Source organism: Hemicordylus capensis, chromosome 2, assembly GCF_027244095.1.
Source record: "Hemicordylus capensis ecotype Gifberg chromosome 2, rHemCap1.1.pri, whole genome shotgun sequence".
NCBI lineage: Eukaryota > Metazoa > Chordata > Lepidosauria > Squamata > Cordylidae > Hemicordylus > Hemicordylus capensis.
This window is the reverse complement of record NC_069658.1, coordinates 203,731,376-203,758,032: the sequence shown is the minus strand read 5'-3', so window position 1 is coordinate 203,758,032 and position 26,657 is coordinate 203,731,376. Positions and strand designations below refer to the sequence as shown.

Sequence of the window (26,657 nt, the reverse complement as noted above, 5' to 3'; positions counted from 1 at the left end):
CAGGGCTGTAATTCTGGGTGACTTCAATTACTCACACATAGACTGGGTAAATTCACAGTCAGGCCAGGACAAAGAAGTCAAATTTCTAGATACGCTAAATGACTGTGCCCTAGAACAGTTGGTCTTGGAACCAACCAGAGAGAAGGCAACCTTGGACCTAATCCTGAGTGGCACCCAGGACCTGGTGCGTGATGTCAGTGTCATCGACCCTTTAGGGAACAGTGACCATAGTATGATCAAATTCAGCATACATGCAGGGAGAGAATCACCAAGGACGTCTTAACACGGACATTTTGAATTTCAGAAGAGGAAACTTCCCCAAAATGAGGAGTATGGTGCAAAGAAAGCTGAAAGGGAAAATCAGGAGAGTCACTTCGCTCCAGAGTGCATGGAGTTTACTCAAAACCACAGTACTAGAAGCCCAGTTAGATTTTATACCCAAAAGGAGGAAAGGTACCACTAAGTCCAGGAGGATGCCAGCATGGCTAATGGGTACCATCAAGGAAGCCATAAAAGGGAAGAAGACTTCCTTCCGAAATTGGAAGGCCTGTCCAAACAAAGAGAACAGAAAGGAACACAAACTCTGGCAAAAGAAATGCAAGGTGACAATAAGGGAGGCGAAAAGAGAGTTTGAGGAACATTTAGCCAAAAGTATCAAGGGGAATAACAAAAACGTCTTTAAATACATCAGAAGCAGGAAACCTGCCAGGGAGGCGGTTGGACCATTAGACAATGAGGGAGTGAAAGGGATTATTAAGGAGGATATGGAGGCTGCAGAGAAACTAAATGAGTTCTTTGCGTCTGTCTTCACGGCAGAGGATACTGAGCATATACCTGTTCCTGAACCAGGCTTTTCGGGGATGGCGGCTAAAGAACTGAGTCAGATAGAAGTGATGAGAGATGATGTTCTAAACTGTCTGGAAAAACTGAAAACTAACAAATCACCAGGGGCAGATGGCATGCATCCAAGAGTCCTCAAAGAGCTCAAATGTGAAATTGCCGACCTCCTTGCTAAAATATATAACTTATCCCTGAAATCGGGCTCTGTACCAGAGGACTGGAGAGCAGCAAATGTAACACCGATTTTCAAAAAGGGATCCAGGGGCAATCCGGGAAATTACAGGCCGGTTAGCCTAACGTCTGTTCCAGGCAAATTAATGGAAAGCATCCTCAAGGATAAAATTGTAAAGCACCTAGAAGAACAGGCCCTGCTGGGAGTGAACCAGCATAGCTTCTGCAAAGGTAAATCTTGCCTCACCAACCTTTTGGAGTTCTTTGAGAGTGTCAACAAGTGTGTGGATCAAGGGGATCCAGTTGACATAGTATACCTGGACTTCCAAAAAGCTTTCGACAAAGTTCCTCATCAAAGTTCCTCATCCTGAGGAAACTTAGCAGTCATGGGATAAGGGGACAAGTACATGTGTGGATTGCTAACTGATTGAAAGACAGGAAACAGAGGGTAGGTATAAATGGAGAGTTTTCACAATGGAGAGAAGTAAGAAGTGGTGTCCCCCAGGGATCTGTACTGGGACCAGTGCTTTTTAATTTATTCATAAATGATCTAGAAGCAGGGGTAAGCAGCGAGGTGGCCAAATTTGCAGATGATACCAAACTCTTTCGGGTAGTGAAATCCAAAACGGATTGTGAGGAGCTCCAAAAGGATCTCTCGAGACTGGAGGAGTGGGCAACAAAATGGCAGATGTGGTTCAGTGTTAGTAAGTGTAAGGTGATGCACATTGGGACGAAAAACCCCAACTTCAAGTATATGCTGATGGGATCCGAGCTGTTGGTGACTGACCAGGAGAGGGATCTTGGGGTCGTGGTGGACAGCTCGTTGAAAGTGTCGACTCAATGTGCGGCAGCTGCGAAAAAGGCCAATTCCATGCTAGGGATCATTAGGAAGGGGATTGAAAATAAAACTGCTAATATTATAATACCCTTATACAAAACTATGGTGCAACCACACTTGGAGGACTGCGTACAATTCTGGTCACCACATCCTATAAAGGACATTGTAGAACTGGAAAAGGTACAGAAGAGGGCAACCAAGATGATCAGGGGCCTAGAGCACCTTTCTTATGAGGCAAGGCTACAACACCTGGGGCTTTTTAATTTAGAAAAAAGACGACTGTGGGGAGACATGATAGAGGTCTATAAAATCATGCATGGTGTGGAGAAAGTGGAGAGAGAGAAATTCTTTTCCCTCTCGCACAACACTAGAACCAGGGGTCACTCCATGAAATTGATTGCCAGGAGGTCTATGACCAACAAATGGAAGTACTTTTTCACACAATGCGTGATCCACTTGTGGAACTCTCTGCCACAGGATGTGGTGACAGCCAACAACCTGGATGGCTTTAAGAGGGGTTTGGATAACTTCATGGAAGAGAGGTCTATCAATGGTTACCAGTCGGAGGGCTGTGGTCCACCTCCAGCCTCAAAGGCAGGATGCCTCTGAGTACCAGTTGCAGGGGAGTAATGGCAGGAGAGAGGGCACGCCCTCAACTCCTGCCTGTGGCTTCCAGCAGCATCTGGTGGGCACTGTGCGAAACAGGATGCTGGACTAGATGGGCCTTGGGCCTGATCCAGTAGGGCTGTTATTTTGTTCTTATGTTCTTATACTTTGGATACATTATGTGAAGACCCAGCTCCCTTGAGAAGTCCATAATGCTGGGGAAAGTTGAAGGAAAGAGAAGAAGAGGATGACCAGCAGCAAGATGGATGTACTCAATTACGACAGCAATGAATGCAGCACTGAGAGACCTTAAAGGCCAAGTTGAAGACAGATCATCCGAGAGAGAATCTATCTATGTGGTCACTAAGAGTCAACATCGACTTCACAGCACTTAATCAATCAATCAATCAATCAATCAATCAAGTATCTTTAAGTGCAAATATTCTCCTGCTCTTTTTATTCAGTGCAATGCCACTTTGGGAGCATCAACCTATGTGGGTGTTCCAAAGGCAGACAGTAGGGATGTGCAGAACATTGTTTTGACTCGAAACAGGCCATTTTGAACATGATACAGAACACCCTCTTTTTAAAGCTTGGAGCAGAACAACCCCATTTCGATCCAAACGTGTTGGTGTTTCAAACCTCGTTTGAGATGCTTTCTCCGCTGCCCCCCCCCCCCCGCCCTGCTAATTGGTTTTCTGGCACTGGCTTCCAATTGGTTTGCAATCTCCTTGCTTCTTGGTTGGCTTGTTATCATACAAATCAAGTGTTGTAATCAGAAACAGTGCCCACATTGGCTGTGGGGAGGTAGAGGGGAACACAAAGGGGGGAATTTCAAAATGTATTCAAAGGGACTGGGAGGCAGAGAGAGCCCTTACAGTGTACCTCTCTTGAAGAGGATACATCAGGAGAGGAGGGAGGTAGGTTTGATTTTGTGGTTTTCTTTTCTCAGCACTGAGTATAATATGCTGTGTTATTGCTGCTATAACTATCTGGTTTTTCTGGATCTTGGATTGACAAAGGCAAAACATGAGTGCCTGCTGATCTGAGTGATTTGGTTTGTTTGTGAGATAGTGTTGTGGTGAGAAATGGACAGTGGCAGCTCAAGTAAGTGTGTGTGTGTGTGTGTGTGTGTGTGTGTGTGTGTAATATTTCTTGGTGATTGCTGTGATGAGCTCCATGTCTGACCTTGAGACTAACTTGTGCTTCACTCACTGCTCTGGTTTGCTCTGCATTTTGCATTGCACTCAGTTGAAATGTCACTGAAGACATTGTTTTAGTTGAGCTTATGGCTATGCTTGCTGCTTAGTAAGGGTGCTGCTCTGGCAGCTGTTGCAATGCTAGGAACATAAGGAGTCATAATTGTGTGTGAGCAAGCAACTTGTGCCAGTGATGTTGTTACTGCAGCGTAGGCACTGTGGCCGGCAGTGGAATCTGGGTCAGTGGTTCTTTTGTGGCCATTTGGACTGTGTTTTAAATGTGTGTTCTGTGTTGGGAGGGACAGATTCTCTTTTACTGTTTGCTTCTGCAGTGTTTTTCAAGGCAGGGCTGCATGTGTGTACTGAGTAATCTGTGAGTGCAGCTTGTTCTGGCCATAGGGAACAATGGGGAAACTCGAAACACTCCATTGTTCCCCATGGGTAGCTCCTAGGGACACCAAAGTGGCTAGTGTGGTGGGGCATGAAGAGTGCTACCTACCATCCAACCCACAAATGAAATGGGCAAGCGGGGAGATTTTTAACAAGTTTTTAACTCCCCCCCAAACCCCTGTTGAATCTTATGGGGGTTTGGGGAAAAGGTTAAAAATGTGTTAAATATCTCCCACTTGCCCATTTATTTTGTGGGTTGGGTGGTAGGTAGCACCCATCTAGTGGGCCACTGTGTGAAACAGGATGCTGGACTAGATGGGCCTCAGGCCTGATCCAGGAGAGCTCTTCTTACGTTCTTACCATGTTCTGCCACCCAACCCACTTTGGTGTCCCTAGGAGCTACCCATGGGGAACAGTGGAGTGTTTCGAGTCCCCCCTTTTTCCCTATGGCCGAAACACTCAAAATGTTTTGTGTTGTTTTGTTGAAACAGCCAGTTTGACTGCTGTTTTGGCAAAACGCTTCAGCAATTTTGTGTTTTGTTTCAAGCTCAAAACAGAACACAAAATCAGTTTTGTGCACATCCCTAGCAGACCTTTGCAAAGCATTTCAGCAAACACAGTTATGGCACAGTTGCCTGCTCTCCCCCATCCAGCACAGGTGGATATCTTTTGTGCAAGAAGTGGTGGACAGGACAGGTGGAGTTCTGACATGAAGATTTTTAATAGTGTCTGAAGGTTGAACTAAGTAAACCTTGAGGGACATGGCAGTCTTATTGATTCAAACTGTATGTAAGGCTAAACATCTAGCCTTACGTACAGCCTAGACCATCTTATTTATGTCTTCTTTATTTTTCTATATAAACTGCTTTGGTTGAAGAGCGGTATATAAATATTCATTACTACTACTACTACTACTACTAATAATAATAATAGGTTCTCACAGACAGTCAATGAGATGGTAAACCTGTTTCTGGCCTCTAGCACTTCACCCTTCACGAGGGTGCTGATATGATGAGTGCTCCATGTCATCTTACACACAGCCCACTAGCAGGTTAGGCTATTTCCCCTGACTTTTCACTGTTGGGATTTTTTTGTTCACTAGCTGAACCAGGTGCAGACCATCTGCGCCTCTAATCCCCCCAGCTTTCCCCCCCACCAGCCCACCTGCCAGTCGCCACTTTCTCCCACCTGCCCGCCGTCTCTTTCCTCCCCCTTCCCCCCACCCGCCGGCCACTGCTTTCTCCTGCCTGCCCCCCCCCACGGCTTTTTTCTCCCGTCCACCCACATGCTGCCAGTTTTTTTCTCCCTCCAGTCCGCCCACCCGCCGCCGCCACTTTTCTCTCCGCCCGCCTCCACCGCTTTTCTCCCCCCATCCGCCTGCTGCTGCCGCTTTTCTGTCCCCCCCCCCCCCGCATCCACCCGCCCGCCGCCGCTTTCTTCCCCCTCTCCTCTTCCCTCCTCACTCAGCTGGGCCTCTCGCCAGAACTCTTGCAGCATGTTGTGAGAGTTCCGCATCGAAATCCTGGGCACGGATGCCGGATAAGAGAATGAAATATATAGATGTTTTTGTGGAGGAACATTCAGTCACATCAGTTCTCACTTGCAGTCTGAAGTGGTACAGTCCAAACACAGGTTTGCGAGTTCATCTGTTGTTTGCATGGACTAGGCCCAAGCAGAAAGGTTGATCCAGCTGATATGAAAGTACAGTGTGTCTCTTGCATGCAGTGCTGTCTGTGTTACCCTCAGGGGCATATTTTTCGGTGACACAGGACACTCTGGAGGTGGCATGAAGCATCACAATTCCATTCCCTCACTGCATACTTGAGGCTGTGAGTGGTTGGAGGACAGCTAGGAAAGCTCTCGGTCATGCAGGTGCATCTTCCTGCCGTGCTGCTGGTAGTGTGCCTTGGATGTCAGCCACTATGTCCTGGGAAAAGTACTACCCTGTTTCCCCGAAAGTAAGACCTACCCCGAAAGTAAGACCTAGCAGTAATTTCTGATGTACCGCTAATTGCCGTAGTGCATTTTTGGGGGCTAAAATTAATATAAGACACTGTCTTATTTTCGGGGAAACACGGGTAAGTGAATCCCATTGACAAAGATCAGCCAATCTTGAGCTGCCAGAGTAGGAGTGGATAGTGTGAATGGAAAGAGTGGTAATTTGGAGGATTATAATAATGACATCATTCTAAGATAAGGGCTTTGGGGGAGTCGGAAAGAAGGATAAGGTAATATCAGTTATTTGGATGTCAGAAGAAATTCAGATCATGGTTTTAGTGATGAACTTAGTCATGGCTAGTTCTGCTCTTAGGAATCCAAAATATATCTTCAGCGTTTTGACTTTTTTCGGTTAGTGGTTTCTGACACTTTCAGTGGCTGAAACTTGTGATCCCCCTGTGTAGCTTGCATAAATAAGAATGCCTTCCTGCATGCATCAAGTAGATTTGAATGTCATCCAGGCGAGCTGGCTAAGTGCATCACAGAGACACTCCTTATAAAAGATGCATAAGACTCTTATAAAGGCAATTACCTTTCTGCAAGGCAGTAAAGGGGCAGTACGTGACCCAGTGAGCTATCGAAGAACTTTAAGAGAGAAACCCTCTTAGTCCTCCTAATAAGTACACCAGGTTTCCTCCCACTCATCCAAACAAATTGGGCTGACAAGGAAAAGTTAATCCAAAACAGGGAACCAGGGTTGCACAGCTTTTGCCCTCCAGCTGTTGGACTACAACTTCTATCATCCCCTGCCACAGTGACTAATAGGGATGATGGGAGTTGTAGTCCAACAGCAGCTGGAGGACTGTAGTTGTGCCACCCTGTTCTAGACAAAATTAGGACATCAGTGAAGGGGAGACTGACAGAGTTGCTTCTTTGTGGGGCCCAGGTGGAAACACTCCTCTCCTTAAATATCTGAGAACATTGAAAAAGTGCATATAATTAACTGTTTTCTTCTGTCGCCACCACCCTGGGGAAACAAGCCAGCTTGATCTTTTCTGGGAGGTCCCAGTTTTCTTGTTGCTAGATAAGCACCTTTAAGGCACATGTTAATGGGATTGTAATCTTTTATTACCTGGAGTTTTTACGGAATGTGGCACAGGATGGACTCCTCCACAGCAGTTTTCAGATTTTGTCCTAATGAGCTTATCCAACCCAAAAGTGATATCTTTTTGAGCCCCAGTGAATACTGTGGATCTGTGATGGAAGAGTCTTATCCCTGGCAAGCTGTTTGACAGGCAAACCTCTTTGGCCACATATTTTTCAGGTGGCCTAGCCTGGCCTTCTGCTTATTACTTGTTCAAAAGCTATATATGTGTTGCTTTTTCATATGCATTTCAAAAATGATTCACTAGCTTTACAAGCAATAAGACATCAATAAAATAATGCTATCTGTATTGACGATAAAGAAACAGAAAAGGAACAGCACAGCAACATAATCCATATGAGGGTAAGAAAGAGAAAGAGGTTTATTTTCAAAGCCGACTGAAAGTAACAAACAAAAAAGAGTCCCCCCTCCACCCCCAGAAAATTAGCAGAGAGAGGGTGTGGAGGCCTAGACTTCTTGGGTTTCTGTAAATAAGCCCCTGTATTGTATAGTGTATTAATATTCCCAAACCTCTTCTTGTAAATAAGCCCTGATAAATGAATTGTGTTATATTCCTAAAACCCCTGAATTATTGTAAATAGGATTTCTGTGCTTGCAAATCCCCATGCATGGAGAAGGTGCAGGGTCAAAAGTTCACATGTGTTTTTCTATAGTTTGGCAGTTTATTTTTGGAGGGAAAAGAGCTTTTTTAAAAAAAATATGGAGGGAATTTTTGTTTGTTCTGATTGGCTGGGCTGAGAAAACTGTTGGGGGCAAAAATGTACATTTGTTGAGAGAATATGAGAGAGCATCTATAATAGGGCAAGGGGAGACAGTTGTCTGGGGGCCCACTGCCTTGGGGGGGCCCCCCAGAGGCAAGTCACATGACTGACTCCCCCGGCCGCACAACCACCCGGGCTTCCTTCAGTTGTATTCGTCCTCCGAAATTGATGTGAGTGTTAAGACCTGGAGCTACCAGAACAGCATGTCTTTCTCTAGTACCATGAAATGACTTGCATCATCCACAATTTACAAAACCTTTCAAAAAATAATTTAGGATGATTTTCTATTGTGGCACATAGGAGATATATATATAGATAGATAGATAGATAGATATAGATATAGATATATATGTGTGTGTGTGTGTGTGTGTGTGTGTGTGTGTATATATGTATATATATATATGTATATATATATATATATATATATATATATATATATATATATATATATAATTTTACTCTGCTTTTTGTTACCACTATTCAGCCTCATTTAAGATTTCTTTACTTCATGAGCTGAGCTTCAGTGGGGGGTGGGGGGCCATTTTAAAATCTTGTCTCTGGGCCCCCTCCAACCTTGCTACGCTCCTGTGAGAGAGCAGGGAGAGTTTGCTGAGGTAAGTCAAGAGAAGAAAGTCCTGGAAAGTCAGAGTCGAGTCAAGTCTGCTGGAGGAAGGAAGAGAGAGTCTGGAAGTCTGCTAGAGTGAGTCCAGGAAAGCAGAGAGTGAGCAGCCAGCAAGAGGAGAAGTCTCTTCTTGAAATCACTAGAAGAAAAGAAAGAGCCAGACTGGATTGAGCCCCAGAACTGTGTGTGCTGTAATTAAAAAAGACCACCCAGCCCGCTAGAAGCTGAAAAGAGAGCACAGATAACTCTGAGTAGGGACCAGTGTAGAGCCAGGTAGTGATTGTGTTTCCCCAGATTTTATTTTTCCCTGACCTGCTCTGTTAATAACTGTTTTGAATTTGTATTTTTTGCTGCAAAAGTAACGTTTTAATTGAACCATTTTTTCCCTAAAAATAAACATACTTGTTATAAAAAACTGAAAAGCTTATTGATTTGTCTCCACCCCACACCTATAAAGCCTTTCCACACTGCTACAGTTTTGGGTTTTTGGGTAATTTCGAAGGGATGTTGCAGTGGACTCACCCATACAAACAAAGTCTACTTGGTAGCAGTGGAAGAAGGTTAGGAGGGATAGAAAGCTGTTCCTCCACACGTGATGGCAGTGGTGGGATCTGTCACCCATGGTAGTGCAGTGGGATAGCTATTCCTCCACAGAGGGGCTGCGTAGATGTCTCTTGTTACAGCATGCCACAGTATTGGGGTTGCTGTTGGGAGAAGCTTGCTCCCAGTAGAGGTTAATCTGGCCTCTTGGCCTCTTTATAGGATGGAATTCAAAGCAGGCAGCAGAGGTACACTAACCCCCCCCCCCGGACCTTGGGGACCCAATCTGGTCCTCCAACAGGGGTGTAGCTAGGGGAGAGGGGGCCTGTGTTCATCCCTCTCTCTGGAGGCCCTTCCAGAGTGAGGAAGATAATGAAGAAAATAGGGAGGGGTGGATCTGGAGGGCCCTCAGGAGCTGGGGGCCCGTGTTCTTTGAACCCTTTCGTTCAATTATAGCTACGCCCCTGTCCTCCAAGGTCTGGGCGAGCCTCCGAATAGCCGGTGCCGGGGGCCTTCGTCAGCCACCCTGTGCCTGCCCCAGCAAAGCTCTGCTTTTTAAAAACTCTTACCGCGGCCAAGGGGTGTCTGCAGGGAGGAGTGAAGCAGTCCTCCCTTCTCTCTGGCAGCGGTGGGGTGGGAGCAGGAGCGATGCTGTACCCATCCGTTCAAGCCAGTGTCTTTAAGCAATTCAAGGTGTGCCTGCGCAGTGGAGATTGTTGCAAGCCCATGACGTCACAGGCTTGTAACGATCTCTCAACTGCGCAGGCATGCCTCACAGTTGCTTAAAGACGCTGGCCCGAACGGATGGGCACAATGTCACTCCTGCTCCCACCCCATCACCGCTGGGGGAGAAGGGAGAATGACTGCTCCGCTTCCTCCCCTCCCCGCCCCGCAGCCACTCCTTGGCCGCGGTAATAGGTTTGTTTTTTTTAAATGCAGAGGTTTGGTGGGGCAGGCCCCCCAAAAGAGGTTTGGGGTTGCTCATGTGGGGAAGGGCTCACAGCTGGGTGGTCTGGATGCCCAAATTACCTTGGTGCACTCCTAGCAGGCAGTGATGGACTAGATGCTGAACCATCATTGGTTCAGCATCCTCTTACCTTGGGGACCTTGTAAGTGCAGTAGCTGCCACCATCAGTATGCAGGATAGGTCCAGCTGGACTGTAGCATCATCACATCATCAAAGGAGCCTTTGTGGCTCATCCTCTCTCCTCTAGTGAAGGGGAGGCAATAATGAAAAGCAAAACAAACCCCAACACTCACTTGCTAACCAAAGAGCTCCTGCAGGCCTCTGGTTCTCTCACCCCACCCCTCTTCTTGAACATAGATGAATACAGGATGCTACTGAGTCAGGTAATTGGCCCATCGAGCCCAGTGTTGTCTGCTCCAGAGGCGTATCTAGGGGAAATAGCGCCTAGGGCAAGCACTGAAATTGCGCCCCCTGTCCAAACATCTGACACCCATCTTTCAGATAACTTTGCCATAATATCAGCTCAAAAATACAAGTCAAGCTCGTTAATCTTTTAAAATTTCAAAAACTATTTAGCAGTGGACGTAGTCAGACCAAAAAATGCTGTAAAATTACAAATTTCAGTATGCTGGGGCTCATGAAATACCCAAATACTATGTGGAGGTGTACTTGGAAAACTAAACAGAAGTGCCTCTCTAATTCTCTACTATGCATCTACTAGCATCACTATTACATAAGTTTTAAAAATAAATGGAGAATTTGGCTTTTCCCAGATACTCTGAAAATAATTAAAGGATATGCAGAGTAAACTGTGTCACTGCTTGGAATATATTCTAGTATTTCAGAAAGACAGTTAAAATGAGCAAAACAGAGCAAGAAAGTGCCAGTGGGCCTTAATACTAAGGATTTCACACCGATTCAAAGACAAACTCACCATTAATAACCATATTTTTAAGACACCACATTTAACTCACTTATCATAAGAAGCAAAGTAAGAGCAAATGAATACAATCCTAGCTCATAAGCTTCAGCTCAGTATTCACAAGCCCTGATTCTCTGTACATAGTGCCAAACTGAATATGTGTACAATGACATATTATATTAAATTAATTTTTTTTTACCTGTAGCCCCTTCAGGGCACTTCCTATAGGCTGTGGGGTGTGTGTGCAGAGGTTACCCCTCTCACTACTGGCCTCTAGGGCCTCGCAGTGACCATTTGAGCATGTGCAGTTTTTTAAAATATTTTTAAAAATAATTGTTTGTTTGTTTGTTTTAATGGCTGCTGAAAACAAAATGGCCACCACGCATGCTCAAATGGCCTCTGTGAGGCCTGGCATGGCCTAGGGCCTCACAGAGGCCATTTGAGCATGTGCAGTGGCCACTTTGTTTCTGGTGGCCATTTTTTAAAAAAAGAATTAATTTTAAGAATTTGCTCCCCCCCTTCAAGTTGCGCCCAGGGCACGTGCCCTGCCTGCCCTACCCTAGATACGCCCTTGGTCTGCTCTGATTAGCAGCTGCTTTCTGGGATTCCAGCAGGGGTCTCTCTCATTACCCGCACTCTTACTCTTTCACTGGAAGTGCCAGGGATTGAATATAGGACCTTCTGCACTCAAGGCATGTGCTCTTCCACTGAGCTATGGCCCATCCCTATACTTTCCAAATAACATAGCAGCCACTGCCAGTGCCTTCTGGCTCTTTTCCTTGGTAGCTGTAGGGCTATGTCTGCTATGCCATGCTACTCAGCATTTGCTTAACACCCGCTGTGTGCTAGGGGAGCAAAAAACCTTGCAGGACTAGAACATTAATAGTAGTGAGACTGGGCTGGAATAGGGGAATGCCAGGAGGCAACCAAGAAGGTCATTTGGTTCACAAAAGGCTTTGCTAAAAAAGTAGGTCTTGAGATATTTTATATATATACTAGCTTAACCCACACAGAGTGCCTGCTTGCTAGTACTTGATTGCTCCCCTCACCCCCTTCCACAGCCCCCTCACCTCAGAATTCTCTCCACCCTCACCTGAGCTGCAATGCTGCTCCTTTTCCTCCATCCCATTGCTTTCATCCCCCTCACCCCTCTTGGTCGCGGCTGCAGCGTTGCTGGCACTTATTGGCCAAGCTGCAGCCCCCTATCCCTAGAGACCTCCTCACCCGAGCCCCGCTCCTGCTCCTCCCCACAGTAGCAGGAGCAGCAAAGGTTGACCGGGCCCTTCCTCGCTGCCGCCACCACCACCATGGCTGCTCGTTCCCGTCAGGCTGCTTGTTCCTGGGCCCGTCCCTTGCCTGCCTGCCTCCCTCTGCCAATGGCCTCGGTAGCCCCAAACAGCAACAGTGGTTGACTGGCCCTTCCTTGCTGCCAACAGGCCCTTCTATGGCTGCTTGTACCCCTCAGGCTGCTGACAGGCTCAGGCCTGTCCCTTGCCCTTCCTTCTTTCTCTCTTCCCCTCCCTTCTTTTTCTCTCGTTCTCTCTCCTCCACTTGCTCTTCCCTTCTGTCTTTCTTCCCCTCCCTTTTTCTCTCTCTCTCCCTTTCTGAGTTAACAGATCTTGTTCATTTTGTTTCCTCATCTAATTCACACAACGGCAGCCTCCTTCTCCTGAAGGGGCTCTTTCCTCCCTCACAACCCCTCTCTTCACAGACCTCTGCCTACTATCCTTTGATATATATAGATTCCTCTCCTCTACAATCAATAACATCTTCCGACCAGTAACAGTTGCATTACAATTGACCTTAACCATCACAGGCTCCTCCTTCCTGTCTGCATATGGAATCCCCACTGCCCAATCAGTTGCTTCTGCTTGCGAACTCTCGTGAGAGCTGCCACACACGGGATTAGCCATGGGTACGTTTAAGAGAAATATATATGTAGAGAGAGAGAGATGTTTGACAATCAAAAAGAGAGAAGAGAAAAAGGAAGAAAAACAACTAGGATTTGAGGATCTAAAAAACACAGAATTAAATATGCTAGACTAGATGCTGCTGCAAAGCCTTGACTCTTATGTATGGGAAGAGTGAGTTGTCCCCAATTACTAACCATTGCCTCGTGCCCTTTGTGTCCTTGGCTTTTGCAGCATGTGAGCCGTGGGAAGTTGCCCAACTAGCTCTTCCAGCAACCAATCATGGACGCTGAAACTGTACCCCCACAAGAAGCCTCCCTGACTGTCAATGAGCAGGTATGTGTTGCTCTCATCCTGTGTCCCTGGGGTGCTGTGGAGGAAGAGATGCACTACAGATTAGGGATATGCACAGAACCAGTTCGTGAACTTCCAGCAGGAGGAGAGGGATGCACTACAGGGAGGGCAGGGTTTGCTTTAAATGGCAGGGAAGGCGTTGCCTACCTGCCAGCCCCCAACCGGCCGCTTTTACCCCACCAGTGCTCTTCCAAAAAGTGGATGTGCGGGGCTGCAGTGTGCCTCCTTGCAGCCTGGACTAGTGTTACCATGCAAATGGCCAACACATGTGCCCCGGAGGGTGGAAAGCTGCAGGGTCGGGGCTGGCAGGTAGGCATTTAAAGCAACCCTGCCCTCCAAACCGGTTCGAACCCCAGTTGCCGGAACCAGTTCGGCGCTTCTAGAATGGAGCGCTGAACAGTTCTGTGCACATCCCTACTACAGATGGCACAGCAGGGTCTTGAGAGTTTCAGAAAAGCAGCCCCTTTCAGGGCCTTGGGTTCTAGTCACTGAGGATTTCCCCCATTTGCCAAGCTACACAGTGAGGCTGTTCACATGAGCAGCCCTACCCAGGTAGGGTTGCTTGTGTGGAGCACCGGGATCTGGGCTGATCCCAGCACTGCCCTGCCCAGGGTTTCCCCCCAGTTTATTACCAGGGCAGAAGGGTGCCAGCTCACCCTTCCACCCCAGTCCCTGGTTGTGTGTCTGCTCGGGCTGCTTGCACAGAGCCAAGTGGATAGAGCACTGTGGGGAAATCTCCTGGGACGGTGCATTATGGGATGCTGGAGGACTTCCTCCTACAGTTCCCTGCTCTGCCACTCGCTGCAGCATGGCTTGTGTGCCACGCAAGCAGCAGAGCCTTTTAACTAATTTTGATTGTATGTGGGGAGGCAGGTAGGGGCCTTCCTCCCCACCATCCATCTCCCCCACATTGTTTTTGGTTGTGTGAACGACCTTATTATGTGGGATTTCCCACTTTAAACAAAATGCAGTTGCAGTCTGCCAGTTTTCATTGGAGGGGTGGGTAGCCCTTTCCCCCATGCTGTTTTCCATATCAAAATCCCCCATGCTGTTTTCCATATCAAAATCACCCCTCAAGCTGCTGGCTATCCCTTGGTTTCCTCCTGCAGGTCTCTCTCTCTTTTAAAAGGAGTTAAATCATGGACTGTACGTTCCATGGAATGTACAGTTTGAGCTTAAGTTCTATGGAGTGTGATTCTGCTAGGGTTTACCAATGAGCACCCTTCATGTTCTGTGTCTTCACATAAGACCACAGCTAATGATCTATTCGGGAAGCCAAGTTCTAGCTCACCTTAGCTGCTTCTCATGGTTTTGAGTGTACTCACACTCCTCTTGTTCTCTGCTTTCTCTTTTCAGGTGATTGTGATGTCAAGTCACGAGACAATTAGGGTGCTGGAGGTGGGGGTGGATGCACCACTCCCAGTGGGAAATGAAGGGAACAATACTCTGAAAACAACAATGGCAGCTGGAGGAGAGGCTCCTGTGAGCTGCCCTCCAGAGTCCCATGAAACAGGACGGGAAGGGGTAGAGCAAAACCCGGAGAAGGCATGTGGAGAGTCAGGTGGTAAGAGGCACTTTGTATTACTCTGTGTGTCCCTCTTTCCATTCACTTCTTTCGCCCCAAGCAACTATTTCAGGAAAAAAACGTACAAGAAATAAGTCACCTCAGGAGTGACCCATGGATTTCTTACGTGTCCCTTTGTGGTGTGATATAACCTTCATTTGGAAAGAGATTTAGCAACAGCTCTTGGATTGCTAAAACATTGGTGGAGTTCAAGAGGTACAAGAAAGCAATACTTCCCTACCCAATGAGGGAGTGTGGAGCACATGAAAACACAAATAGAATATCCCTCCTAGCCAGCAACCTTTTGAGGAATGTGTAAACCCATCTCTGCGATTTACTCCCAGCTTCCAGAAGCCAAAGAGGTTTCAGGAAAATGAGAAGTAGCTTGACCAGCCAAGGCACTTTCTAATATAGTCATCTGTTTCCCGTTGTCAGGTGCTCCATCCTTGGGCCTTGGAAAATCAGGCTCTGGCAGTGTTAGAAGGCTCAGGCAACAGTGATGGATGAGAACAACTGGTTGCAAAATCTGTAAGCAGTCAAAATGTCAGAGAGTAGCAAACCAACGACTGAGGCAAGATTGGGCAGGGCAGGGCAAGCTGAGGAGCAGACAAGTGAGCAAATGCAAAAGGCAGCTGGCTGGCAGCGGGGCTGTCTGGCAGGCACAGCAGAGGAGTGGCTTCCCTTGATAACCAGTTACTCAGACTGGAAAATAACAGTGGGCCCATTCAAGTTACATAGGCGGAAGTGCATTGTTTTAATTATACTGTAAACGGCTTTGGGATTATTTTAATGAAAAGCGGTACAGAAATTAAACAATAAAATAAAAAATATGTGTAAAATGATTGCTTTCCCTTAGTCACCTGACTCTTTGACTTGGAAGATTCTATCCACAGGATTCCACTAAATGGCTTATGCTTGTAGTGGTCTCTACAGCCAGCTTCACATTTAAATTTCCAACTTCCCATGGCTGGGCAAGGTAATTGAGAGGGTGGTGGCCTCTCAGCTCCAGGCAGTCTTGGAGGAAACTGATTATCTAGACCCATTTCAAACTGGCTTGGCGGGCTATGGGGTGGAGACTGCCTTGGTCGGCCTGACGGATGATCTCCAATTGGGAATTGACAGAGGAAGTATGACTCTGTTGATCCTTTTGGATCTCTCGGCAGCTTTCAATACTATCGACCATAGTATCCTTCTGGAATGTCTGAGGGTGTCGGGGGTGGGAGGCACTGTTTTACAGGGGTTCCGCTCCTACCTCTCGGACAGATTCCAGATGGTGTCGATTGGAGACTGTTGCTCTTCAAAATCTGGGCTTAAGTATGGTGTCCCTCAAGGCTCCGTACTTTCTCCAATGCTTTTTAACATCTACATGAAATCGCTGGGAGAGATCATCTGGGAATTTTAAGTGGGGTGTTACCAGTATGCTGATGACACCCAGATCTACTTCTTCATGTCAACTTCTTCAGGAGCTGGCATATCCTCTCTAAATGCCTGCCTGGAAGCAGTAATGGGCTGGATGAGGGAGAATAAACTGAAGCTGAATCCAGATAAATGGAGGTACTTATTGTGTGGGCTCAGAACCCTAGAGATGATTTTGATCTACCTGTTCTAGATGGGGTCACACTTCCTCAAAAGGAACAGGTTCACAGTCTGGGAGTACTTCTGGATTCACACCTCTCCGTGGTTTCTCAGGTTGAGGCAGTGGCCAGGGGTGCTTTCTATCAGCTCTGGCTGATATGCCAGCTGTGCCTGTTTCTTGAGATCAGTGACCTCAAAGCAGTGGTACATCTGTTGGTGACCTCCAGACTTGACTTCTGTAAAGCACTCTACATGGGGCTGCCTTTATACATAGTCCAGAAACTTCAGTTGGTTCAGAATGCGGCATCCAGGTTGGTCTCTGGGTCATCTCGGAGAGACCACATTACTCCTTTACTGATGGAGTTACACTGGCTGCCAATAGGTTTCCGGACAAAATACAAAGTGCTAGTTATAACTTATAAAGCCCTAAACAGCTTAGGCCCTGGGTACCTAAGAGAGCGTCTTCTTCACTACAAGCCCCACCGCCCGTTGAGGTCATCTGAGGAGGTCCGTCTCCAGTTACCGCCAACTCGTTTGGTAGCTACACAGAGACGGGCCTTCTCGGTCGCTGCCCTGAGATTGTGGAATGTGCTCCCTGCTGAGATACAATCCTCCCCATCTATGGCAATTTTCATAAAACACCTTAAAACCCATCTTTTTGCCCAAGCTTTCTCAGCTTCCTAAAAAAAAATTGGTGTTTTAATCTCTGGTTTACTTTTAAATTGTTTTTAAAGTTTTTTGTATATGTTTTTAACTGTTTTTATGTTATTGTTAACCGCCCAGAGACGAAAGTTTGGGGCGGTGTACAAATCTGATAAAATAATAAAATAAATAATAAAATAAATAAATTGGGCCCTCCGCTGCAAAGTGTGCAATGTTAGCATCCCAGAAATCTTTGGTTCTGGTGGATACCACACTTGTTGTACAGGTATAACTTTAACTAGCATTAAGAAAAATTAGTTCCTTTGCACATTCTGTGGTCATTGATTGTGGTGTGTGTGAAAACATACCACCTTCTCAAAACCCTTTAACAGTTCCAAATGTATTAGTGGAGAACTGGCAGTGAAATTTCTAAAAAGAAGTTCACTGCAATGTTTGTCCAGATGTTACAACTGAAAAAATCTTGGACATCATAAATAAGCTCTGTGAATTTCAGGTGGTAAGACGAGGAAGATGTCTTCGGCCCATATTATTTATTTATTATTTCTCTGTGTAAACCGCCCTGAGCCATTTTTGGAAGGGCGGTATAGAAATCAAATTATTATTATTATTATTATTATTATTATTATTATTAAAAATAATGAGCACCTCAACACCATAGGGGCCACAGAAATCACCATCAGCCAATTACAAAAAGCAGCTTTACTGGGAACAGCCTATATTCTGCGACAGCAACAACACTGACAATAAAATTCAGCCATCCCAGGTCCTTGGGAAGGACTCGATGTCTGGATAAAACAAACCAGTCAATAACACCTGTCTGACTGTGTAAATAAATAAATAAATAAACAAACAAACCAGTCAATAACACCTGTCTGACTGTGTAAATAAATAAACAAATAAATAAATAAATAATATAACAAATACAGGACTTTTAGACTTGACCTGCAGATGTATGTAACACATTATCCCAATAGCCCTTTTTAGGCAGGAAGAACTTGAAGTGCTTCCAGAGAGGCAATCTGGGTCAGAGAAATGTGAAATGGTTGAGGTACTTTACCCTTGCCATGCTTGCCATTTCCCTGTACCAGACTTCCACCTTTCCATGCCATGCCTAGTACCTACATTCATCTTCACCCAGTGCTACTGACTTGGTTCAACAGTCTACAGATAACATGTGAACGAGTAAACATCATAACTCTCCTTTTCTCTTCCTCAAGGCGAAGCTAAGACATTGCCGGATATAACTCCTGCACCTGTCCCAGGAGTTGTTCCCTTCAGTCAAGTGACAAGCCAGCAAACACAAACTCTAACTCCCATCACAGTCCAAGCCGCACCACAGGTAACTACTCGACAGTTTTGTGTCTGATATGTGGGAGGTAGTACATTGGCCAGCAGACAGAGGAAAGAGTGCGTTCCATTTCTGCAGTGTGTTCTGCAATCCCTGGCAGAGTCTTGGAACTGCCAGATGCAGGCACCTTGCTTGCAGTGAAGGGGGAGTTGCCAGAAGGCCCTTGTTTTGAAGGAGGGTTGCAAAATGGTCTGAACTGGTAATGCTTGCCCTGCATTGAGATTGAGAACTGGTAATGCTTGCCCTGCAATGCACTGAAATTCAGGCCATCTTAAAACAGGGAGACCCACTATGTTTTATGGGGCTTATTCCAGGAGTCTCCCATTTGTAAGAAAGGATATCCATCTGACAATGCTGTGCAGAAATAAAAGGCACTCTTCCAGTGTTTGTTGGCAGGTGTCTGGCTTTGTGTTTTTTGTTTTTATCGCACACGTAGTGCTGTGGGGCATATGCAGGGCAGCTGCGTGAACCCTTTTCAGGGTATTAAAGTGACTATGAATATTCTGGGTCCTGCTGTCCTCAGAGGCTTACACCATGCAGTGCTTGCTGAGAAGCCTCCCCCTGTCCTGTGAAGCCAGAGTCCTGAAACATTTAGAATATACCCATTTGTTCACTGCAAACTCTGGCAGAGCAACCATTGTTGCCAGTCTGTTGTGCTAAGAATAGCTGTTCTGAGAATAGTCCTACACCACCCCAAGCAAGGTACTCTTAATCCCCAAGTCTGGGAAAGCGAAAGGAGGTCTTGAGAGGGAGGGGCTTTCCGCACAATCAGTTTTGGGGTATTTGCTATTGATTTTTGATGCACACCGTTCTCCATCATGGTTGTACTTTTGTTGTGGGAGTGTCACATTTCCCCAGTATTCAAAACCAGCCAGCAAGATTTTCTACTTGGAAAAATGTGATTGCGCAAGAGTGCAACATAAAGATGTTCACTATATCTGTGGTGCCATAAATGCTGAGTGGCACAGTTCCCATGCAGACTCACTTCCTTTTCTTTCTTTTTTTATTTAATGGAGGGAAAAAGAATGCCTCCAGGTACTTGCACAGTTCTGTGCAGGGTGAAGAATGTAGGGAGGGGATGAAAATCTACCCCCCCACCCAGGCCATTTTGTGCACTTTTGTGTGTGATGATATTTTCTAATGTGAATCTGGCAGCAGTTCATTCATTCATTCATTCATTCATTTGATTTCTATACTGCCCTTCCAAACATGGCTCATGGCAGTTTATACAGAGAATGAATGAATGAATGAATGAATAAATAAATAAATAAATAAGATGGATCCCTGTCCCCAAAGGGCTCACAATCTAAAAATAAACACAAGATAGACACTAGCAACAGTCATTGGAGGTACTGTGCTGGGGGTGGAGAGGGCCAGTTACTCTCCCCCTGATAAATAAAGAGAATCACCACTTTAAAAGGTGCCTCTTTGCCAAGTTAGCAGGGGTAGCAGTTCCCAACCTTAGGTCCCTAGATGTTACTGAACTACAGTTCCCATCATCCGTAGGCACAAAGGCTGAAGGATGATGGGAGTTGTAGTCCAATGACATCTGGGGACCCAAGGTTAGGAACTCCTGCTTTGGATGGTTCCCCTTCTCTTCTCCCATATGCTAGATAGAGCCCACATTTATGCAGGGAAGCAACAGCATGGCTCCTCCCTGCCGCAGTTCAAAACATGAGCTGCCCACCTATCCAATTATACAAAAACAATAGGACAATATCCAAAGGTGCTGAAGAAGATGAGTTTTAGTCTCAAAAATTATTTGGTGCATTGTGAGATTTAGAGCTCTTTTCCAAGGATATTCCCCCTTTCCCTTCCAACTCTTTCAGGGGAGAATAGGTTTTCTTTTTCCCCTTCCTATGTTTCTCTCCAGGAAAAGGAAAATAGCCTTGAAAAAGAAGTGTAACACTCCAAACCCGCAGAGACACAGACACAGGCAAGGCAATTCCCCCCTCTGTTATACTGGGATGCAATAACCTGCTATTTGTACTGCATTATATAGCACACAGCGTGAAATGCAGTTGGGTTGTGCTCCATCTGATTGTGCGGAAAAACCCTCAGTGCTAATCCCATCTGCAGGAGAGACCATCTCAATGCTACATCGCCTCCCTCACTGCTCTGACATGGCTGAGATCTAGAGCAACCTTTCTGGCTTCGCAGCCATCGCATATGTTGCAGATGCTGGGATGTCAGCGAAGGGGCTAAGAACTGAGGCAGAGGCCCTGGGTGTGAGGGGTGTCTCCGGCCAGATGAGGCAAATGGTTTTTTTTTATTAGGGTGTGTGTACGCTTCCCTGTTCTTTTATGAGAGGAGGAGAGAGAAGCTGTCCTTCGTTCTTCCTCCTCTCTCCAGAAGCCTCTGTGCTGCATTTTCCACCTGCATAAGGGAGCATGCAATGCAAGCTGGGCTATTTCCTGATGGATAGATCCACTGGTGAAGCCCTGATCTGCCACTGGAAAGAGAGCTCTTCCCAACTGCCGAATCTGCTTCAGCTTTTCATGGGGAGGCCCTGGCTGGCATCCTGCTCCATGGAATGTCGGCACTAGGGCCCCGCTGGGGCTGCTGCGCAACATGAAAGGCGGCCCCAGCAGTGTCGCATGGCAGGGCGGCTGTGGAACGGCTTCAGACAGTTTCTGGGCAGTTGGGGCAGGGGCAGTTCCAGAGGAAACCCTGGAAGCAGTGCTGCACAACTGCCCAGAAGCTGTTTGAAGCCGTTCCACAGCCGCCCTGCCTGCCAGGCGACACTGCTGGGGCCGCCTTTCATGTCGCACAGCAGCCCCAGCGGGGCCCTGACACTGATGTTCTGCTGCATGGCATGTCCGCTACTGTTTGGGAAGTTGTGGGGAAAACTAGTTCCTCTTTAAAGAAGGACTCTCTTTCCTTCCGCCATATTTGTGAGTGGAGCACTGCTCAGAGGCTCCACCCAGGGTGCTGTGCAGCTGCAGCACCTTTCCCCAGGGCATATGCCAGGAATAATAACACTGGTGCTGACACACCCTTAAACAGCCTCACTGCTACCTGTTACATGATCTTGTGCTCTGAAACAAAGGGTTTGGTACAGGCATGGCACAGAGTGAGTCTTGGGGGCTGTGCAAAATGTCCCAGGCCCCCTTCCCTGCTGATTTTGCAACCAGCCCCCTTTGGGTATGACAGAGCTGGATCTGCCCAGCTGCTGGCCCGGGGCCCAAAGCCACACAGGGTACCACTCAGGCAGGCGCCTCCTGGCTGGGCTGGGCCTCCTGGGGGCTCGCTAACGTGGCTGCCGCACTGATGCTGTCTGCAGTGGCGTTGATTTTCTTTCCCTTTTCTTTTTTAAATCTTGTTTGCTTTTGCAGGTCTTGACTCAGGAAAACTTAGCAACAGTTGTGACAGGCGTAATGGTTCCAGCAGGGGCAGTTACTCAACCTCTTCTTATCCCCATCAGTATTGCAGGTCAAGTGGCAGGTCAGCAGGGGCTGGCTGTGTGGACATTTCCTGCAGCAACGGTCGCTGCCCTCCCAGGACTGACGGCTGCCTCTCCTACTGGGGGAATTTTCAAATCACCTATAGCCAATTTGCAAGGTAACCACAATCTTCTGCAGGATCCCTCGTTGTGACAGTGGCCCATCTCTTGTAAAAAACCAAAAACGCTGGGAAAGGCCTGAAATATTCTGCCTTTTAAAAAATGACCCTTTTATTATATTGTACCAAAAATAAAAGCATACATTCAAAGACCAGAAAACGCAACGCACATGTCAAGAACCAAATCTGAACATTGTCATATACCAAGGCAGATCTGTCTAGAATCAGCAATCATAGAAAAATCATACAGAAATGCAGTCCTTCCAAAAAGATCTGTGTTGATTTGAGATGCACTGTATTGTTGTTGTTGTTGACGAAGCAAATAAACAGTGTTCTTTCTTTTTAAAGAAATGCAGTATTAGCTAGGAGCACACATGTAAGACGGGTGCTAATCTAAAATAATTGCTGACAATGTTCGCTGCTTCATAAACTGAGAAGATAAAGAATGTAGCATGTGTTCCTGTGTATTAATGATGGTCGCTCTGATCCACAGCCCTATGCACACGGCGAGCTCACTCCACCATTCAATTAGAGAGGAGAGCTGGTCTTGTATTAGCAAGCATGACTTGTCCCCTTAGCTAAGGGAGACTAGAAGTGTGAGTGAGCACTGTGAGATATTCCCCTTTGGGGGATGGAGCCACTCTGGGAAGAGCAGAAGGTTCCAAGTTCCCTCCCTGGCAGCATCTCCAAGATAGGGCTGAGAAAGATTCCTGCCTGCAACCTTGGAGGCGCCACTGTCAGTCTGTGACGGCAATACTGAGCTAGATAGACCAGTGGTCTGACTCAGTATATGGCAGCTGCCTAGGTTCCTATGTTCCACTTCAGTAGAGGGAGAAGATCTGTTAGCACAAACGAATGTATCTATATTATCTGACTCCTCTGTTTAAATGAATGGGGAAGCTCTTAAAACAAGGGAGCTTTTGTATCTGCATTATCTGCCACCTCTGTTGAAATGAATGGGGACACTCTCAAAAACAAGGGAGCTCCCTTCTCGCACCCATAGCAAATCCACCTGCAGCCATCAGCACATCTGATAGGTTATTTTGCCGTATCACTTGTTGGTTTCAGAACAGCGGATTCCACGCTTGCCAGTTTCACTGGGGGAAACTACTTACGAGTGGTGGTTATTGTTTTAAGCAGTAATCGGTGTGAATTGCTTGTTTATTTAAAAGTGGTTGTTAATAGAAAAGAACACTTAATCAAGACAATATATAAAATTAGGATTGCCTCTGCAGGCACAGGTTGTCATTAGGAGTCAATTTGCATGGGAGCCTGTGATGCGAATGAGCTTCCGGCTGGCTGTAGCTGCTATGGGTTGTGACAGCTCCTACAGCATCAATGGAGGGTTCCTTTCCTGCTCTTTCTCAGTGCTTGCTTGCTTCCCTGCTGCCTTCCAACAGTGCCTGGCTTTTTGTAGCAGCAGCAGCAGCAGCAGCAGCAACAGCAAAGGGGATGAAGGAAATCAAAGCGATTACAACAGATTTCTGTGTGACACAGAAGCTTTCATATTCTTGTGACAGAATTTAGCATGATAAAAAGTGCCATTGTTATATTATTATAATACTATCTCTATCTAGGCCAGCAACAATTGTCTGGCTATGAGACATCTGTTTTTGTACTTTAGCCTTGAGGTATGCTTCCTTGACTGTTAGATGTACAGGTCTAGCATTTACCACTGTTCACACATGCATTTTTTTTTTTAAGTAATGTGGCTGTTTGAATTTGCAAAGCAGGAGGCGGGGGGAATCATAGCATTATGGGGATATTTAGTGTCTCTGTTTTTTGTCTTGCTTCCACAGCAGCTGCAGTGCTGAACACAGCCATACAAGCCCCTTTGCAACCAGCCCAGCCTGTCCAGGCTCAGCCGACAGTCCAGCCACGGCCACCAGTCCCAACACAGACTGTATTCCAGCCTCAAACCCAGCCAGCCCTTTTGCCACAGACTACCACAGCATCAACACCCCCTGTCGCCAAGCCATTGGAAACGCCAGCACAGATAACGGTTCAGCCAGCTGGATTTGCCTTTAACCCTGGAATTGTAAGGAGCTGAAAACATCACTGATGAAGAACTTCAAGCTAGCCCAAGAGTTTGGAAATGGGGTGGAGGGATGGGTGCGGGGAACAAGATATTAATGGGTGTATGCCCCTTTGAGCTGATCTGAGATCTCCCACATCACATGCTCTTCGACCCTAAATCTGCACATCTTTTGACCTTTCTAAAGATGGAGTCCTCCATTATTTTCCCATTATAATAGGTGGAGCAACCTTTGGGGGCTTTAGTTAAATACTGAATAAATGTCCGAGGATCGACACAGGTATCTTATAACTTCCATGTACCTGCTTCTAGAGGGGTAGCTGTGTTTGCCTGTTACAGCAAACGCAAGGAGTCTTGTGGCACCTTAAAGATTGATGGTGGCATATATTTTCATAGATGAGAGACCACATCATCAGATCAATGAAGTGTTATCCTCAATTAACATATACATGCATGCATGTACTGTATGTATAAAGAAAAATAACACAAAGGGACCAAATGAAATGCAAGAGGTACAACTTGTGACATCACTGTGTAAAGCTTAACATATATACAAGATCAGTATGAAAATATAAGAGGAGCCTTGCTGGATCTATCTAAGCCTATGTAATCCAGCAGCCTGTTTTTCATGGGGAATGAGATGCCCCGGGAAGCCCACAAGTAGGAAATTGACTGACTGAGTGATTGATTATCTCTCCCACATATGAAGGCGTTTCCCCTCTCGTGCTGTTGCTCCCCTGCAAATGGTTTTCATCCTGCCTTTGAACCTGGAGGTAGCCTATAGCCATCAAGACTAGTAGCCACTGAGAGACCTGTCCTCTGTGAATTTGTCTAAGCACAAGGACAATTCATGACAGTAGTAGCTGGTGATAACACACTTGATACACTTGCCCTGAATGTAGGTAGCATCACTGAGTCTCCAAACACTACTCACATTCACTATTTATTTCAGATTGGGTGAGTTACAATACATTACTGATTCCTTCTTTTAACACCCAGAAGGCTGCTTTCCTATTGAACAGAGCACTTAAAAAAAAAAAATAGACATTTCTTTCCTGTCTTCCTCGCCCAAGGTGACCCAAGACAGGTCACAATCCAAGGAAATAACAGATCAAATCATAAAAGCACAATAAAACAATCATAATGTCATAAAAGGCAGCTAAGCCTCTGGTGGCGCAGTGGTAAAACTGCCGCCCTGTAACCAGAAGGTTACAAGTTCGATCCTGACCAAGGGGCTCAAGGTTGACTCAGCCTTCCATCCTTCCGAGGTCGGTAAAATGAGTACCCAGAATGTTGGGGGCAATATGCTAAATCATTGTAAACCGCTTAGAGAGCTTCCAGCTATAGAGCGGTATATAAATGTAAGTGCTATTGCTATTGCTAAGATAAAATCACAATCCACAAATGGAAAAAAGAATCACAACCCAGCTGCCAGCCAAGTATCATCCTCCCACAAAGGCAGAACAACAAAGCCAGGTTTTAAGACAATACTTGGAAAAAGATTGCAGAGTTGGGGCACTGAAACGTCGTGGTAACAAATTAGAGCGAGCCACACAATAAGACCATTCACACGGGCAGCCCAGCCTGATCGTTCTTGTGCTGTGCCGTGTGCAGTGCCAGGATCGAGCTTGATCCCGGTGCTGCTGTCCTGCCCAACCGGACTTTTAACCCCAGCCTTTAGCTGAGGTTAAATGAAACTGAGGTTCATTTATCCTCGGCAGGTGATCATAAGAATGATCACTGCCCAGATGAAAGGCTTCCCCCAATGCCATTTCCGGCAGTGAGCCAGTGGAGAAGGAACAGCCATGCCCGTGGCGCAGCACACACTGGGATGCAAGGGGGGGGGAGACCTCCCACTCCTGGTTTTAGCCTTCACTACACTGCAGTTCATGCGGGCACACAGCAAAGGCACAGCTCCTGCCTTCCCTGCTGCCCTCGGGAGCAGCAGCCAGAGGTTGGGTGCACGGCCTCTTTAAGTCCACTTCGGGCTGTCAGTGTGACATGAATAATACTTGAAAGCTAATACTTAGGTTGAGTGCAAGGATGGCCAATGTCTATGTTCTCTCCCTATTTTCCAAGTCCCCCCCCCCCGCCAGGCCAAATGAGATCCTCAAGTGTGGTCAGGTGCTATAAGGTCCATGCTTGTTTATGAAGCATGTGTTACCAACTGAGCTTATTCTTCCCGCTCCCTGGTTGCAGCTGCATCTCCAGGCTTGGAGATTGCACTCTTGCAATGCTCAGGAGCTGCACCGCAGTGTGAGCTCCCAGTCTATGTTATACATGAGGACAAGTCGCTTAGTTGGCAGTAGACTGGTCGCCCCTAGATTTGGCTGCAAGCGCCATAAATTGGAGAGGGGATTAGATCCACACTCACTCTTTCTATGAGGGGGCCCTGGCTAAGAAGCCGCCAGAACTAGCTACCTCAAGTGTCTGGCATTCAAGATCATTTCAGACTTGGAATTAAATCTAAACTCCCCTCTTCCTCTTGCAAGAGAGATAACACCTGTTGTTAAGGAAGCACTCAGGCCAGGAAGCGAAGGCAGATAAGGCAGCAGACTCCATTACAATCAGGATGAGTCAGTGATGTAACTTTGAAGAGGTGCCCATTGGAACTCTTGATAGAATTATTGGGAAGCCCTTCCCAGCACAGGATGCTTTGGACGCACCTGCACACTCCAATTGTCCTCA

General features: G+C 46.5%; 1 protein-coding gene across 7 annotated transcripts in view; it reads left to right on the top strand.

The window, feature by feature from the left end:
• Positions 1-26,657, top strand: part of POU6F1 (POU class 6 homeobox 1) — a 76,918-nt gene that overhangs the window by 26,411 nt on the left and 23,850 nt on the right. For 3 of the 7 annotated variants that reach the window (XM_053295154.1, XM_053295152.1, XM_053295159.1), the window contains 5 exons: positions 13,104-13,205; positions 14,580-14,787; positions 18,243-18,364; positions 21,709-21,934; positions 23,734-23,972. In XM_053295154.1, coding sequence (XP_053151129.1) covers positions 13,152-13,205; positions 14,580-14,787; positions 18,243-18,364; positions 21,709-21,934; positions 23,734-23,972 — 849 coding nt within the window. In that variant the 5' untranslated portion in view covers positions 13,104-13,151. Of the gene's footprint in view, positions 1-5,493; positions 5,677-5,725; positions 6,021-6,859; positions 8,079-8,450; positions 8,804-13,103; positions 13,206-14,579; positions 14,788-18,242; positions 18,365-21,708; positions 21,935-23,733; positions 23,973-26,657 lie in introns of those variants that run through there. The other 4 variants (XM_053295155.1, XM_053295158.1, XM_053295153.1 and 1 more) reach the window with 4 other exon arrangements.